General features: G+C 37.1%; 1 protein-coding gene across 5 annotated transcripts in view; it reads left to right on the plus strand.

Annotated features, from left to right (window-relative positions):
* tox2 (TOX high mobility group box family member 2) overlaps positions 1 to 12,521 on the plus strand; it is a 148,030-nt gene extending 135,509 nt beyond the window's left edge. For 4 of the 5 annotated variants that reach the window (XM_088608242.1, XM_088608240.1, XM_088608241.1 and 1 more), the window contains 4 exons: positions 2,745 to 2,825; positions 7,965 to 8,357; positions 9,124 to 9,260; positions 10,964 to 12,521. In XM_088608242.1, the coding sequence (XP_088464368.1) occupies positions 2,745 to 2,825; positions 7,965 to 8,357; positions 9,124 to 9,260; positions 10,964 to 11,006 (654 nt within the window). In that variant the 3' untranslated portion in view covers positions 11,007 to 12,521. The remainder of the gene's footprint in view (positions 1 to 2,744; positions 2,826 to 7,964; positions 8,358 to 9,123; positions 9,261 to 10,963) is intronic. The other variant, XM_088608239.1, reaches the window with a different exon arrangement.
* Positions 12,522 to 16,984: the final 4,463 nt, after the last annotated feature.

A 16,984-nucleotide genomic window follows, 5' to 3' on the forward strand; every position in this document is an offset into this window, starting at 1 on the left:
ATGTCTGGTTAATATCCTCTGAAAAGCTCTATATGTTTGACAACAGCTACACATCCCTAATTAGAGCACCATTTGCCTTGGGACTCCATCCAGGCAATTTCATATCCTTTACAAGAAGGCACAGATCTGAATGGTAACCATAAAAATGTACTGGTCTTCAGCAGAGGATCCTGCTACCGCAAGCACTGTGAGCTCAGGGTGAAACCAAATCCCCACAGAGACACAAAAAGGCAAAAAAAAAATGTTTCTACTCCTGCAAAATAATTACACTGTTAATTTCTGCTGTGTTGTTTTCTCTGGCAGATCTGTTACTCTGAGTTAGATTAACAATAAAAACTGAAGAATGAAACTGTTGATAGAATTCTGACGCAGTGGATTATGTCAAAGTGTGTTTCACTCAGTGCCTTAAAAAATCCTTAGCATGGCTGTACAGTAAAATAGAGAACAATGAAGAGTGAAATGACTCTGCATTATAATGAGAATTCAGAGCTTTATATTTATTTTACCATTTTTATTGTATCAGTATTCAGGTATCATGTTGTACCTTTACTTTTTAAATATACAATATGTATTATTAATAATAACTCACAAAACTGCTAGGTACTGCTAGGATGTTGAGGATCTGTCCTATAAACAAATCATTTTTTTCCAAAAAGTATCATATATTGAATTGCAAAGCAGAATATTTGCTCAGACTTTTGAATATTTTGTTTAATTAATGAGGTAATCTATCCCTTGTGGACTTGGTGTTAATGATTTTAGATAGCTTTGGTCTCACCAAGTAATTATTTAAAAGTTTTTTTATTATTTAAATTTCCTGAAATTGAATTAGGAAAAAAATATGTGCCACCGAAGACAGTAAATATGCATTTTCATGTACTCTATAAAAGGGTAATAAAAGGCTCATTATTTTGTTTTACCTTTTGCTCAATGCAATTGTTTTATCCATTCATAATATTAATAAGCACTTTTTCAAGACCTTTGTATCATTTTATTTTTTCAAGCACTTAAATTCCCTGGGGATCAGGTTTCAGGGTGTTTTTGTATTATTTATCTCTCACTGCGACAGGGCGGGAAACATTCTGCAGGACTGAGATGGACTAGATACTGAAGCAGTGCACTGGTGGACACAGCACATTATAAAGTGGGCGATGAAAAGGGAGGGGAGCACTATGCAGTGCTGAGATACAGGACTTTCTAAACCGATCACATACTGTATAGTACAAACTAAAGGTCTCGCTCTAACTAGCTGTGCTTGAATTTCATAAAGAGGTCACTTGGGCTTTAACAAAAAAGAACTCCCTTTTTCCTACCATGACAGTTTCATAGACCTCTCTTTTTTCTGTTTAGCTGGGTGAAGAGAAAAGGTTTTTCCCCAAAGTGTACCTGCTGTAACCGGGCACCCCCCTATAAGTTTTTCACAATTCCCCCCCTAATTGCTTGGCTCATGTCAGCAGGGTTTGGAGTTATTGTCTTCTTTAATTAACTGGTTATCAAACAAGCACATTTCATTAAGGTACAATTACCAGCTAATTCTGCTGGGACACCCCCATGTCAGGATTACGACCACAACATATGCTACTTACAGCTTAGTTATTTTTAATACATCCCCGACCTCCAGACTCTGACAGCTTCAATTGCTAATGAATCCACTCACTTTGGAATAATTAGAAATCCTTAGGCATGGTAATTTATTTAAAAATATCCGTCGTTCTGTGAATCATTAGCTGTGTTAAATGAATTTGAAATTAAAACGGCTGGGAGTACTTTGGAGTTCATTAAAAGGCAGTGTGCTTCTATCAATATTTAAGTGGAGAGACTTTAGGTCACTGGTTTTATTTGAAAATATTAATACCATGTTCTAAGACAATAAAAAACAGATCAAAGATGAAAACTGCCCTCTTCAAGGTCTTCCCTCATTCCCTCATTCCTCTCTCACTGTTTTTCCCTTCTAGAAAAAACAAAAACCACCCAGGAAAAGAATGAATAGACTTTACTAGGAATAAGTCGCTTTTCCCTAAAGTGACTCTGGGGATATGTGTCCAAGAATAATGAAAAGTTTGGTAGTTTTGTAAATAAATTTGTTATCTTTATTTTTGTAACAAAGCCTCAAATCTAAACTATATCCAGTCTTTATGTCTGCAGAATGGTAGAAATGTCTTGATTTTTAGTTATTTTGAAAGATCGCTTTCAAAATGCTTAATAAATCCCCAAAATAATAAATCTGAATTACTTATTTTTACATTTTAAATCAGTTTTATCAGACTTCAATTCACAATCTAAAGTTAATCTAAAAGGAAAGGATTCATGCACATGCCAACATAGGTGCTGACGGTCCTGCTTAAGCACCTCGAGCTTCAGAATACCTGAAGGGTGAACTGCTGTATGTTATGTAAAAGAAACCTATACTTGACCAGAATGGTGATGGGTAGCATGTAGGGGGAGCCAGGAGAGATGCTAAGTCTGTGCCACTTGACAGCAGATGGAATCCTGGAGATAGTCAAGGGTGGTGTGGAGGGACCTGGGCCTGTAGTGTGTCATTGTCCAGGCTGGTGAAGGGGACCCTGTGTGATAGTTGTAAAGACTGATAGTGTTTGTCCAGGTTGGTGTGGGCAGACCAGGATCTGGGATGTGTGATTTTCCAGGCTTGTGCAGGCAGACCAGGGCTTGCAGTGTGTTATTGTCCAGGCTGATGTTCAGTCTGATCTTCACCTTCATCATTGTTGTTTTGTTTCACTTTGCAGGCCTACAAGAGGAAAACAGAAGCTGCAAAGAAGGAGTACCTGAAGGCTCTGGCAGCGTACAGAGCCAGTCTGGTTTCCAAGGTAACAGGTTGTTTCTTTGATACACAGGGGTCAGTGCAGATATGACTGTGATAAATTAGATGAATAATTTCTTTCCAATCCAGAGGGGGGTGCAGCCCAATGTTAAATGTGCTGCACAATGCTACTTTAAAATTAGGCTCCCTGCCCGGTCACAAGGAATAAAAGTCTTTATTATATTCCACAAGTATAAATTAACCTACATGAAGTCACTTTTAATACCAGTTTCAATTGAGATATAAAATATCACCAGTTACACTGGTCTATGTTTACACCTCAAGGTTCAGCTACTGCTGTTACTGCTTTGAAAATAGTGCATTGGAATAAATATTCTATCTGCTAGCACCTGGAATGAAATAGTTCCTTAGAATAATAACAAACTGTAAAATCATCCAGGAATGAAAATAGGCAGATTCTTGTGTGCATTGTACAGTATTTCACCACAAATGCATTGCTGTTTTCAGCTTTGTAATAATACAGAAGAACAGAGGTATGTTGTGTGGTACCCTGCTAAACAGCATGCTAAAAAAATCCTGATATTTATTAAATAAAAATGTAAATTGCTGTGAAACAGTTTGAACTCACTTAGTGTATAAATACATAATCAGTATTAATTCCTGTCATAAAATTGATAAACCTTCTCCAAATTCTCCAAATCTTTCAATGGCAAATGCTCCATACAAAATCATAGTATATGAATCTCAGAGACTTTATTCAACAATAAACTAAAGACATACAGTACTATTCAGACCCATTTTTTCATTCTGCTTTTGTACTGAAACTGAGCATTTCCTACAGTATTTTAAAATGTCTAAACAGGGATCCCAGGACTTTAAATATACAGATGCACTATTTATAACTTTTTTATGACAGGTGCTTTGTTATTGTTTTGTCTGGCATTTATGTTGTAATCAATTAGTGGGTGTAAATAATTGAATAAAGGTTAAAATTATAAATAAGAAAATCAATCAAATCAATATCAATATCCTGACACAAGCTTGCTATGCAAGCAATTTTTAAAAAGTAACAATTAATACATTATCTGTTGTCAGGGAAAAATGAGCACCACTCCGCACATGTTGTCTTTGTTTCTGTATCACTGTGTGGTAACGAAGAAATAACAAGGTGGTAAAAAAAGGACAAACAATAATTTATTAATACAAAACACACATTCACTACTAATACACTACAGATATTTACAATACAGTAAGTATCAGGTCCTGCCTTCTACAGACAAGGGAAAATAGAACTCGACCTGGCAACTTAGCCATACATACAATACAAAAAGAAAAGAGGAAAATAGGACAGCCAAAGTGTGCCGGAACGCCCACCACACATATGTTATCAGTAGGAAGGAGAACAGTGTGGTGAAGCTACAGTAGTTTATATATGGGTATTATTACTTTGATGCTCAATAAATGGGAGCCTATTTCCATGTTCAAAATATTGAATTCATAACAAAATGAGAGATTGCTTTAAGCCTGGTGGATACCACAAATAAGAATAGGAATTTTATAGAGATAAATCAAAAGTCCCTTACTTAAGACTTGGATTCAATCATTTTAATGCTCCGATTACCTGGAGATTGTGAGGTTCCAATGAAGCTGCCCATTTTTCTGCTTCTGTTCCTTCTGTCCTATCACTCTTTCCCTATGTCTCTACGCTCTTTTTTTGTGTCTCATAGCCTGCTTTGCCTGTGTCTCATCCCACATGGAGGCTAGTTAGAAAATATTACAATGGTCTGGTTATGTTTGACTGTTTAAAGGACAGTCAACCAAACACAGCTATGCAAACACTCAGAATGCCCATTGTTATAACTCATGAACAGAGTAATATGATGTGAAATGCAAACATTTGGATGCCTCCAGCATGCAACAATATAAATATGCTGAAGTTATGGATGTTCCTGCCCTAAAAATAAAAAGGTGATTTAATTAAGGCCTTCTTTGCCCTTCATGGTTCTTTCATGTCTATACATTATTAATTGTGAAGCCTAACACTACCGCTTCTGCATCTGCTCAGCTGAAGGAATAGTGAGACTATGCTCTCCTATTACCAGCATATGATGTCTTGATTTATGTTGAAAGGTCAGGGCGTTGTTGTTTACTGCTCTAAGAGACAAAGTGGAAGCAAAATAAATGCAGCATCCAACGAAATCAATGGAATCACAGTGCAGAGCTGTGTAAAAATGATTTATTGATGGTGCACATTAAGGTAATCTATAAGGAATAAGGTAATATATGAATTGACCAAGGCTATGGTACATGTTTATAAACATAAAAAGTATTGCTGTACCAGCTAAGCAACCCCAATATACTCCATGGGCAGATTACTTGTCTAACTAATTTACTGTGGAGTGGGCAGTTTGCCAACAGGGGAAACAACAACATACTGTATGCCTCACATTCCCTACATTTCTGAGGCATACTGTATGTGTTGCATCTTAAGAAGATCATAATCTGGGTTAGCATGGCAGCGTACCGTTTTCTCTGACTTTTCTGGTTTCATCCCACCTCCCAAAGCCTGACAAGGTTAATAGTTTTCTCTAAATTGTCTCTGTCCTGTTGTGTCTGTTCCTTTGCTATGGATTGGCATTCAGTTCGTCACATAGGCCTGCCTTGTGGCACTGTGCTTCCAGTTGCCTGGGTTTCCAGATTGCCTTGAACATTACCAGGAAGAACTGAACCTCAGTACTTTCAGAACATAAATTCCACGGATGAGGGAGGGTCTTCTTTCAGTTCTATCTGTATGCCATAGTCAGTATGGGCTGTACTGGAAAGAGGTACCTCAGGTATGAAAATGCCTGCTGGCAAAGCACATTTTAAAGTAAAAGACTTAAAAGAAGGAAAAGGAATCCAGGAGAGATTTCATATGCAATACCAGTTGAGAAAAACAAGAAAAAGGAGACCCAGCAGAAACAAGCGTTCAGGTAGGAGGCGTAGTTGAGGGAATACTAGTAAAGTAGTGATATCGTCAATTATGTTGTACAAAAACTCTAAAAAACTTTAAAGTTAGACTTTATCCATCAATTGGTGATGTGGAGCAGGTAACTAGGATTGTTTTGGTTATTATCTGTGATATGAGAGAATATGCAATGGGACTTTGTATTTAAAGTACTCCTATATTAATGGGAGCATTCCTATATCAATCAGGTACTCCTATATCAAGTACTCTTTCATCCATTAAGGATATCAATCAGGTACTCCTCTTTACCCCCCTGCGATTGTGTAGTTGATCAAGTTATTATTAATTTTTCAGATCATGCTTTAATCCAAAGTAACTTACAATTGTATATTTGAAGTACTTTGCTCAAGGATACAACAGCAACACCCCAGTGCGGATTTGGACCCACAATCATTCAGTCTTGAGTCCTGGGCCCTAATCACACCTTCTGAGTCAAGTGTGCGAAAATGAAGTTGAATATGTGTTTAGGGGGGTTATTAAGAGTGAAAAAAGATCATGCTTCAACAAACAGAATAGACTGATGAAATTAATAGTTTGACTTGTTCACAAGAAGTGATCACATCTGTGTATTTAATTACACATCTGTGTATTTAATGTGATCACATCTGTGTATTTAAACTGTAGTTTTGCAGTTTTCCTTGTGCAGACCTCACAGTACTTTACTGTACTTTGGAAACTCATTTCTTTTTCCTTCAGCTACCCAAAAAAATGGAATTGCAGCATCTCTGTGCTTTTTTCCCTTTCCCTCCCTCTCTGACTCTCTCTCTTTCTTTTAAATCTTCTACACCCCAAAAAACAAGAGCCATGATTACAGACTGAATGGTTTATTCATCAGCGTGTTCCCAGGGCAGTATTTATTAAGAATGAATCTCATCTGTCATTTTACGTAATTAAATATTCTGTCAAATCTGTAATTCAAATATGTGATTGATGTTTCTGTAAATTGGCAGGCATTTAAAGTATTGTGAAGAAAAAATAATAAGAAGAAACTAAAACTGGTGCACCTTATGGGAATCATTTGAAGGAATTAAATTTTTTTTGAATAATATAAATTTGAAACAGATTCTATGTTGCTCTTGCTGTGTTAATAAAATTAAGGTAGAGTATGGATAGACTTTTAAAGCGTTTAAAAATATATTTTCTGTAGGGATGGGAATTTCAATCTATTGAAAGCTGATTGAATGCTATTTTTTCTCCAATCAAATGTTCTGTATGCATCTGGTGTCTTATCACATGCAAGGGCTGCTTAATAATTTGTGCTCCACAGTAAACAAATACAGCTTGATTACCACACTTTATCTGAATGTGGCATTGTAAAGCAAGTAGCAGTAGTAAATCAGTTCAGTCCAAAATTCTAAAAAACAGCGTCTGTCTTATCAAACACTTATTTAACTGTGTATCTGTTCACACATGCAAGAGCCTTGTTCTGGTGTTGACATGCGATGCTTATGACTAATGCAGCATTCTAATGCAAATATCTATTTTCATAATTAACCACATTCCTCTAGCACCACAGGACAAAAAGAAAGATGCTATGATTTTGCACATGTTGCCTTTTTCTACTATTTCTACTTTTCTACTATTTAGAATGTTAATGTCCAGATGACCTATTTTGGCATTCATCTCATTCTTAGCCCTGAAAATCCTGTCTTGCTCCCAAACGTACAAATTCACACCTCCATTCATTCAGCTAGGTACAGTATCTATTGATTATATCAGTGGCCTTGCACAATTCATACAAATGAGGTCCATTACAAGATAACTATCATCGATAGATCTGGTTAACAACTGTGACAGATAAAAAATGAGGAGAAGAGGCTTCATAGTGTTATTTAAAGTAATATATGTAGTCCTAATGGTCTAGCATATTAAATGCTTTGATAAATTAATTCAGTTCAGTGTCTAGTCCCATGCCATTGAAGCAAAAGAAGTATCTAATGGATGCACAAATTGTGCTTTACAACATGCAGTGCATCTTAACATCGGTATCAGGATGTGTCACTTACAGCAATGTATTAAAGAATGGCATGGGCCTTGTGTCACTTCTTACTCGGTTTGAACTTAGCCAGTGCAACAGCTGTTCCACTGAGTGAATAAAGATGTAATTACAGAGTTGAACAGAAGTCTCCCTTCTAGAACTTTTTAAATGTTCTCTATATTTGCCTTCTTTATCTGTAGAGCTATAGCGACCAGGTGGAAACGAAAAGTGCCCAAACAAGCCAGGCTTCGCACATGATGCCGCCGAAACAGCCCATGTACAGCGTGCCACACCAGCCCTCCTCCACGTACCTGGGCCCGGGATCCTTCCCCCTCTCAGACCTGCAGAGCTATGGTGGCCCATCACACCACAGCCTGCCCAGGACTCTGAGCCAGTCCCAGATGTTGCCCAGCATTAGTGCCTCACCCCCATCCACTTTCCAGATCAGCCCACCACTCCACCAACAGCTCTCCCTGCACCAGACCTCCCTCCTCAACCAGCCAATCCGCATGCAGCAGGTCCAATCACAGCCAATCATCTCCCACCAGATGGGGCTACAGGCTCCTCTTCACTCACCTCCCCCAGGCCAGCAGGTAAGTCTGGTGTGTTCAAAACAGTGCCAACTGGTTCTCCTGTTACCACTTCTGCTTTTTTAATTGCTTAGGCCTCTCATGCAGTGGCTTACCCTGCGTCAGGACAAAAAAGGTTTGAAGACAGATTTTGCTTTATGAAGGTGTTTAATCAGGAGAAAATCCATAGATATAAAAAAAAAACATTTCCAGGGGTATCCTGGGGCAATCCGTTTAAAGTTTAGAACAAATATTGAAGAATGTTGTTGACACCAGCTTTTGCAGTTTTCCTGGTACAGTCCCTATTCTTCAAATAGATCTTTATTTTTTTTTATTTGGATCTTATCTTTTCTGACATACCAGTCCTACTGTATATATTACCAACTTCAAATGCACCTTTGTAGAATATTAGTTACAACAAATGATGCACAGCCAGAAATAAAGACAATACACATTACAGCTTTGACCTTTTACAGCAGCTTCCTCAGAATACCACAAGCAAATAAACAACAAAATATTCTCCTGTTAAGTTATGTGCATGCATGAGCTCTGGATCATTCACCTGCTCACAATTTGCATGTTCTAAATACAGACTGAGTGTAATTTAAACCACTGCTGTCATGCTGTAGAATATTTCACACTTTAGCTTGAGGGCTAAGGGGAACACTTAAATCTGAAGTAGAGAGATGGGAGTACTGCAGATGCAGTGTAGTTGGTACCACTTTAAAAAAAGGACAAATTTTTTTAAAGATTATGGAGGCTGATGGAAAGCTTTTTCTCTTTCTCTTAGGGCTTCTCTCACATCCAGTCAGAGTATCAGAACAGTGTTGGCTCTCAGTCTCCAGGATCCTCTAATCCAGTGGGAGGACAGAATCCAGAATGGGACAATGAATACTGCAATAGGGAGTGTGGAGTCAACCACTGCAGGTGAGTCCCTCAGCTTATTGGAGTGAGTGAGATGTGCAGCTGAAATTGAGTTAAACAGGCCAGTGATACAAGGCCATTGTAATTTCTTCTCAATACAGCCAACCAGATATCTTTGGGGTGTTTTTCCTAATTCTGGATCCTGAGATAACCTCTGTATCCTCTCCTCTGGTTTTCATTTCAGCCAAACCTTGTCAGTCTAGCCCTTTAAGCTCTTAAATTGAACTGTTTGTTTTATATTAATAAATCTACCCAAATTCTTAATAAAAGAGAAAGGTCAGAAATGAGCATGAACACAGTGCTAGGTGTATGGTCTTCCCACCAGTATCTAAACAGCATTAATTGACAATAAATAAGAGTCAGTTCGAAAAGATGTAGGAAAGTAAGAATTTTAAAATAAGTTGAAATAGAGTTCTGATCTGTTGTTTGGAAATGATACAGACAAAGGAGATTATTAATTAGATTAACTCATGAGTTCAGAAAATACATATAAATCAATTAATTGTCTCAGTAAGCTTAATTGATTAAGAGCTCAGCTTGAATTAAATGAATGAAAGCAAAAGAGATTGGGATACTCCAGAACTAGGATTGGAAAACATTGTCTTACAGAATGATGAACTCTCTTTTTACAAACTCCTGCCCTCTAAGTTTACAGTGACCCTGTTTGATCAGAGTCTTGTCTATCACAGAATATGTAATACATCTCTTCAGATCACTCTTAGCACTCTAAAACCTAATAATCCTTACCACATACTTAACATATCCGATCCCTGATCACATCTGTGACATTTTTAAAAATATTTGTGATATTTGTAAAAGCATCTTTCTTAAGACAAACTCCTGTACATTGGCAGCACAAAGAAAGACGTTTATTTGCTTGGGTAAGACCCAGGGAGGGAAAGGACTGAATTTCAGTATTTATTTAACAGTTCAGATGACAAAATACTTCTGTTTGGTGACATCCACACAGACAACAGCTGAAGGTTCCATTGGCCCTTACCAATCATGGCCTTCTAATAATCCCCATCTATGAATTGGCTTCATCACTCTGCTCTCCTCCCCACTAATAGCTGATGTGTGGTGAGAGTACTGGCGCACTATGGCTGCCATCCCATCATCCAGGTGGGGCTGCACAGTAGTGGTGGTGGAGGGGTGTCCCCATTACCTGTAAAGCGCTTTGAGTGGAGTGTCCAAAAAAGCGCTATATAAGTGTAAGCAATTATTATTATTATTATTATTATTATTATTATTATTATTATTATTATTAAGGTCTTTGCTGTCAGTGACACATGGAAAGAAGGTTCTACACTACCATAACAGTTTTAAGGTTTACTAGATTGTGCTTCAATTAGGAAAAAGGGGCAGGGTTGATTTATATTTCTCATGTACTATTGCCGATTTTACCGTCCTTTAACTGGTATTCCACAGAAGTTGTGTCTCAGGGAAGCAAGGTGTTTATTCTTCCATAGTGCAGAAGTCCTTCAATTGCCTTTTTTGCTTTTATTTATTGGATAATTTAAAAGGTGAATGGCTTCGAAACATCACAGCCTAGCTGAAGAAGCTGTCCTCAGCCATTGATCACTATATATCCCAGCAAGGTGATCACCAAGTTAGCCACAAAAAGGCTAAAATGACTCAGTCTGTATGCAGCTGTCATTTAATGTTTCCCAGTCAACATTAATTCCTTTGTCCCATTCTTTTTTCAGCAGCAGCATGATACCAAGGGATAAGCCACTCTACCTCACTTGAAGCTGAAGCAGGTCTACAAGACAGGACACCAGGGAGCCCCCCCCCAACACCACCCCAACCCACATTATTACTATTTTTGTTGTGTTTTTTAGAAGGATTTCAAGCAAGTCCGACTGACTACTAGTGAGCCTATTTTGCCAAGCACTTAGAAGTACGGGCCTCAACTAGAGCCTGAGTCATAGCACTCCTCTTAACCTAAAAAATAAAATTAAAAAACTATGGGCCTACTTTTTTGAGGCATCGTTCAGCTTTAATCTATGAAGACAATAAAGTTCTTCTTTTTTTGATTGCTTTTCAATTGTTTTATTTATTTTTTGTTGTCATTGTTGCTTGCCACAAGCTCTGTTATGGACAAATCCTGTAGGGACTTTAACGCTTGTAGATTCGACGCCTGCTTTGGTGTCACCTGAACGCAGCAGGCTCTGTATATGCCACATGGTGTAAGAGGGCAGTGAGAAACTGAGTGCATAGGTGCTGCACTGAATTGCAAAAATAAATAATAGTAACAAGAAAGAAATCAAGCTTTTTGTATCATAATAGACCTGTCAAGGTTTTTCTGATCTGTCACAGTGTGATTGTATATATCACTGCTAGGGATCAAATTGAGAATCTTGAAGTCCAGATGTTTCCTTTACATAATACTGTAGCTGTATTTCCTGATTTTTTTATCTTTATTTTTTGTAAATTTGAATTTAATGCAAATGTTTTCAATGAAGGATTTAACACACTAAATCTTGCATTAAAAACTGTGCTCACTGGTGCGTTTTACCCAGGAAAAGACTATATAAGATTTAGTGTCCTGACAGTATGAAGGGATTTGGATAAAAAAAGACTCACCTTGTTTCTCAGACCACATGTCTTGAGGGGTCTGTCTATAAAGAACAGACTTCTGCTCCATGTTTAGTTGCTTTCCCAGTCAGGTTGATATTCCAGTCCCCAACATGACTTGTACAGGTGAAATTGCTAAATGTGAAATGTTACTAAAGATAAACATAACAGTGGGTTTATAGTTTTCAAGTAGTTTTACTAGGTGTTTTAGAATTGTGTTGAACTCATCCTTCTGAATACTTTTTTGTGGAAAAAAATGCATTTACTTTTAAGACATACATTTTATATTCACCGTAGCACACTTTTATGGTTTTAAGGAACTTATTAGGGGGAAGACATTGAGGTTGTGTATAAACCTGCCAAATGTACTTCTTTTATTTGTAAAGCCAGTGATGGAAGATTTTTTTATCTGTTCTATTGCATTATTATATTATTTTCAGCCATTTGCCCAAGTTCTATTTAATTTTTTTTCGACTGGTTCCTATCTATTTATGAACGATTATGAAGTAACTGTTTTTTTTGGCTTGTTTTTACAAAGGTGCATTCTTTTTTAAATTTTGTTTGGTTATTATTATTTTTGCATTCTCTTGGTGCTGGGGTTTTCTTTGGGCACCAGCGCGTCCATTTTGTGTCACAATGCTTCTTTTATTTTCATTTGTCTGTAATAAAATGTTTAAAGTGAATAAATGTTTTGTGTTTAATTTTGTTTTTTAGTGTTTCTAGAGAAATGGAATGGCATGTATTCTTGTGTGGCGTTTCTTACTATTTAAAGAGTCCTGTCAGATTAAAATGAACATACTTGGTTTATGTTAATGTTACTGTAATACAACACAGCAAACACAAAATAAAGCAGACATTGCAAGGTCCAAAGGTATGTCCTGGAAGCGTCTGATGACTTCAACCATGAAGAAGGTAAATTTTTATGCAGTGGGTGCTGAAGGACAAGGGGAAAACTGGAACACCACCTTTTTTTAATATGCTCACTTTAACTTTGCAGCCAATTAGATCAAGACTGGTGAGTCTGTCCTGGAAACCCAGCACAAAGAGGGACTAAGAACACACAACTCCTCTTCCCTTCGACACTGTGCAAAGACAACCAACCACCACAGAGAATGGTACAATTTTAGGACAGCCAATTAAACCTAGATCACCCAGAGAAAACTTGTATTAACACAGGGAGAATATAATGGAGAGAAATACCCAGGACCCTCAGAATGTGAGAGGGCAAAGATAAATATCACACTGCCCTGTGTTACATCAGGGTTGCATTAATACAACTAATGTGTAGTTGTAACACTTTTGACACAGAAGTACTGAGATCTGAAGAAATCTATAGCTCATAAATTGCACCCTGTTCTGATTCCTGTTTTGTGAATTGCACACTTCTGCTGCATTCAGTTGGAACCTGTCATGCATGCCTCTACCAGCTGTATGTTGTGGGGAATACAAAATGAAGAAGAAGAAGAACAAAAAACATCCTGGACACTGAAGACAAGAAGCCATTGAAACAGAAGATGGACAGAATGGCTAAGAGCTGTCCTCAACAGTCATAACTGAGCTGTGTTGGATGTCTAACATTCCCGCATGTTGCTCCAAAAAGCCCATTAGGAGGATCCCCGTAATGGGTGCACTCAGACAAGCTGTTCATTGTCTCCAGGTCCTTTCATGAGTTTTTTTTTTTATTCCAGACGTGAGATCTTATAGCGGCCCCTGAATCTCACAGTGTAGTTCTAACTCAGTCCTTTAATTTAAGGAATCAGAAATTTGGCAAGGATTAAAAGGCATCTGGTCTCTTCCTTGGCAAAGAAAACATTTATTTAATGAAAACTGGTTCTTCCCTGCTTTTCCTGGGGCCTTCCAGCAGCTCATGTTTTCAGTCTTCACCTTCTGAAAGCAGAACCAAATTATGTTATTATAATAGCAGATGCCTACATTTTGATTTCATATTTCATTACTCATTTTAATGAATATTTGTTTTGCTTGTTTAATATTAATGAACAAAATTAGTTTAATAAATAGTTAATTTCCCTCTGTCAAAAAACGTGCAAATTTAAAACAGAAGTGATTCATTCTGCTCTTCTTCTGATTGTAGCTGGTTTTATAGTAAATGATATGTCTTGATGAGCATTTATAACAAGAATTTAATTGTTTAGATTTTTCTTCTATGGTATGACATTTCCACACTGTATAGAACAAAGATCTATAGAACAGAATCTTATGTATTTTTATCTTTTTATTCACCCTTTATTTAAAACAGAACCATTGGAAATAAAAAGCAAATTGGAAACAAAGAAAATCTTGACAGAAACAGCCTTTGTGCTTCAGAAAGAGGTAATCATTAAAATAGGTTGTATATTTTCCCATCTTTATTTTGACATTTTCAAATAAAATATTTTATTTTGTGGTGGCTGAATCAAGATTTATCTTTATATTTGTGATTTATATATAGTGTGTATGCAACCAAAGCATTTGTATATCTTATTTAGGTTACTTTGACATTGGAATTGTTCAATATTATGCTGTGGGGATCAAAGATAATATCACAAAGAAATGACTTATTTTTGTATCATATCAAAACAGACACCTACTGACTTTCATAAGTTATGTGAGAGAAAGGTGCTATACCTGGAATTTTATGAAGAGATCCCCCCCCCTCCTCCCCTCCAAAAAAGGAAACTGTGGGTGTTAATAAAAGCTTCCTTTCAGGATCAATGCATTTTTGTAAGTTTGATCTCTGGGGCTGTGCCAAAGATAATGAACCTAAACCTTACGCAGAAAAAGACATTGAGGTTCAGGTTATTAAAAACTGGAATGATACATGGCATCTAGATTTTATTTCAAGAGCTGCAGCAAATATTGCTGCAAGAGATCCAGTATCACTGAGCAAGATAATGACCTATTTTGACAAACCTCAGTTTTGTGTTGTAAATTATGCGCTGGCAGAACACAAAATGATTACCATTAAATTAATGCTTACCAACACCAAGCGCAGCCTCACAGGAAACAGTTCCTATTAATCCAGTAGCGTTTATGCATCAGGTTAATAATTTTGATGTCATTTGTGAGAGCAATTACATTGTATTTTGTTTATAAAAATATGTTTAATGATTAGTGTGTATCAAAAGAAAAAAAATGTAAATGGCAGATTTATTGAAAAAGATTGCAATGGGTATTGCATCCATCCATTCATTTCCTAACTGCTTCATCCAATTCAGGGTTGCAGAGTACAAGGTGTGATACAGACTGGATGGGACGGCAGGCACACATACAGGCAGACACTAATATATGCATCACACCAGGGCCACCTTGGACCATGGGAGGAAGCCCACTTGAACATGGGAGAACATACTAACTCTACACAGATAGCACACCAGATCTGGAACTGAGCCCAGGGCCCCAGTGCGGTGAGGCTAACCACTACTACAACACACAATACAAATCTGAGCCCTGTGAAGTCTTGTGAAATCCAAAGGCTCCTGAGTGGAACTTTTTTGCATTTCTGCATTGGCATGTTACTTCTGCCATAGTTTTACTGTGCTTACAGTGTGAACTTTTCTTTGCCATTGTCACTCATGATTCTAACATTACTATGCTTAATATGCGTTTTGTATGCTTTACTACGATTAATTCAGCTTCCACTAAAATGTAACACTTGTGCACATGGCCTATAAATAGCCTAATGTAATCTCCAGAAAAAAGTACTGCACACATATTGTAATAGTAGATGCATAATGTTTTTTTTCTTCACTGTTAATCCACAGTAATTCACCATCATCCTTACTCACTTTCATCTTGAGTTCAAACATCAAGATTCGAACATGGCACACCTCTCTCCCAGATCAGGTAAGGAAGTCACAGGTTCTGTGCGGGAATACACATGCAATTCAGCAATGACTGCTCAGTTTACTGTGCCTCATTGGACCTAATAAGAAGCATGAATTGCAAACTGGGAAACAGAATGCAATGCTTTGGTGACCTTCTGCTCAGAATGTGCTAGATTTTAGGTTTGTAGTTGAAGAGTACAGTCCTGATGATCAGTAATATCCCAGAGATTGTTGCAGGACTGGAATTATGGAATGGAAAGAACAAGTGCTTATTGAGTTGGCTGATGTGCAAAGACTTGTTTTTATGTAGATGTCTGTAACGGATACTGGTGCTAATCTTACAACGTCAATAATTTGATGAGCATTTTGAAATTCTTGGTCCACTGCCTCATAACTTATAATGAGTTATGAGAATAACTGCACACTGTACAAGTGTGTCATGCAGCAAACTGAGACTGTTGGTTCTCAGTTTTTTACCATAATCTCCTGAGATATGAAATATGTAAAACTCTTCCGAAAACTGTGGAGCCTGCCTGCAGACATCGAAAATTTGATTCCTCTCACCTTTCAACAACCATAACATAGCAACAACAAAAGTAAGCATTATACTTAGACTGTTGTCACATCTTAAATGTTTTTAATCTAAGAAAACGAATAAACGTTAAAGTTCTTAGCAACCTCAGACAACTGAAAAGCAGATAATTGGGGATTTGGCACATTAAGGTTGATATTTTAATTTGTGAAATCCACATACACATCATTAACAGGCTTTCTAGCCCACTTATTAAAAGATCTGATGGAAATCTAATGAATAATGTGCTAAAATCATCCACTGTCTACCCACTGGACAGTGTATATGAACAAAAGGCAAAAGATAATACTCTAACTCAGGTCTTAATCTAAAATTTAGATGCAAATAACACACTTGGTTAATTTGATAGTCACAAACTTAATTCACACTAGCAAAGAGAAACATAAAGTACTGAAAACATCAGGACTGAAACAATTTTCCATCTATAGATTCACTCAAAACTGACCTAAATTAGCAGTGGTTGTCAGCAACTTTCACGCATTGATTTAATCTGCTCTTGTAATTGTTTTATCATTACTCATCTACAAAGAAGGGTGCTTGCAGCATTGCAGCATGTTGCAGTAATAATCAGGTTCAGCATTCGCTTATATTCATTTTGAATTTTGTGCTTAGATAATTAGCTTGGAAACCAAACAAATACTGCATGACACACTTGTACAGTGTGCAAATTGCTGTTTTTGAAAAATTATCCCAGTAAACATGACATGAGTGATCCAAAATGAGTGGCATGTTCC

This window comes from Lepisosteus platostomus, chromosome 15 (assembly GCF_059453375.1).
Source record: "Lepisosteus platostomus isolate fLepPlt1 chromosome 15, fLepPlt1.hap1, whole genome shotgun sequence".
NCBI lineage: Eukaryota > Metazoa > Chordata > Actinopteri > Semionotiformes > Lepisosteidae > Lepisosteus > Lepisosteus platostomus.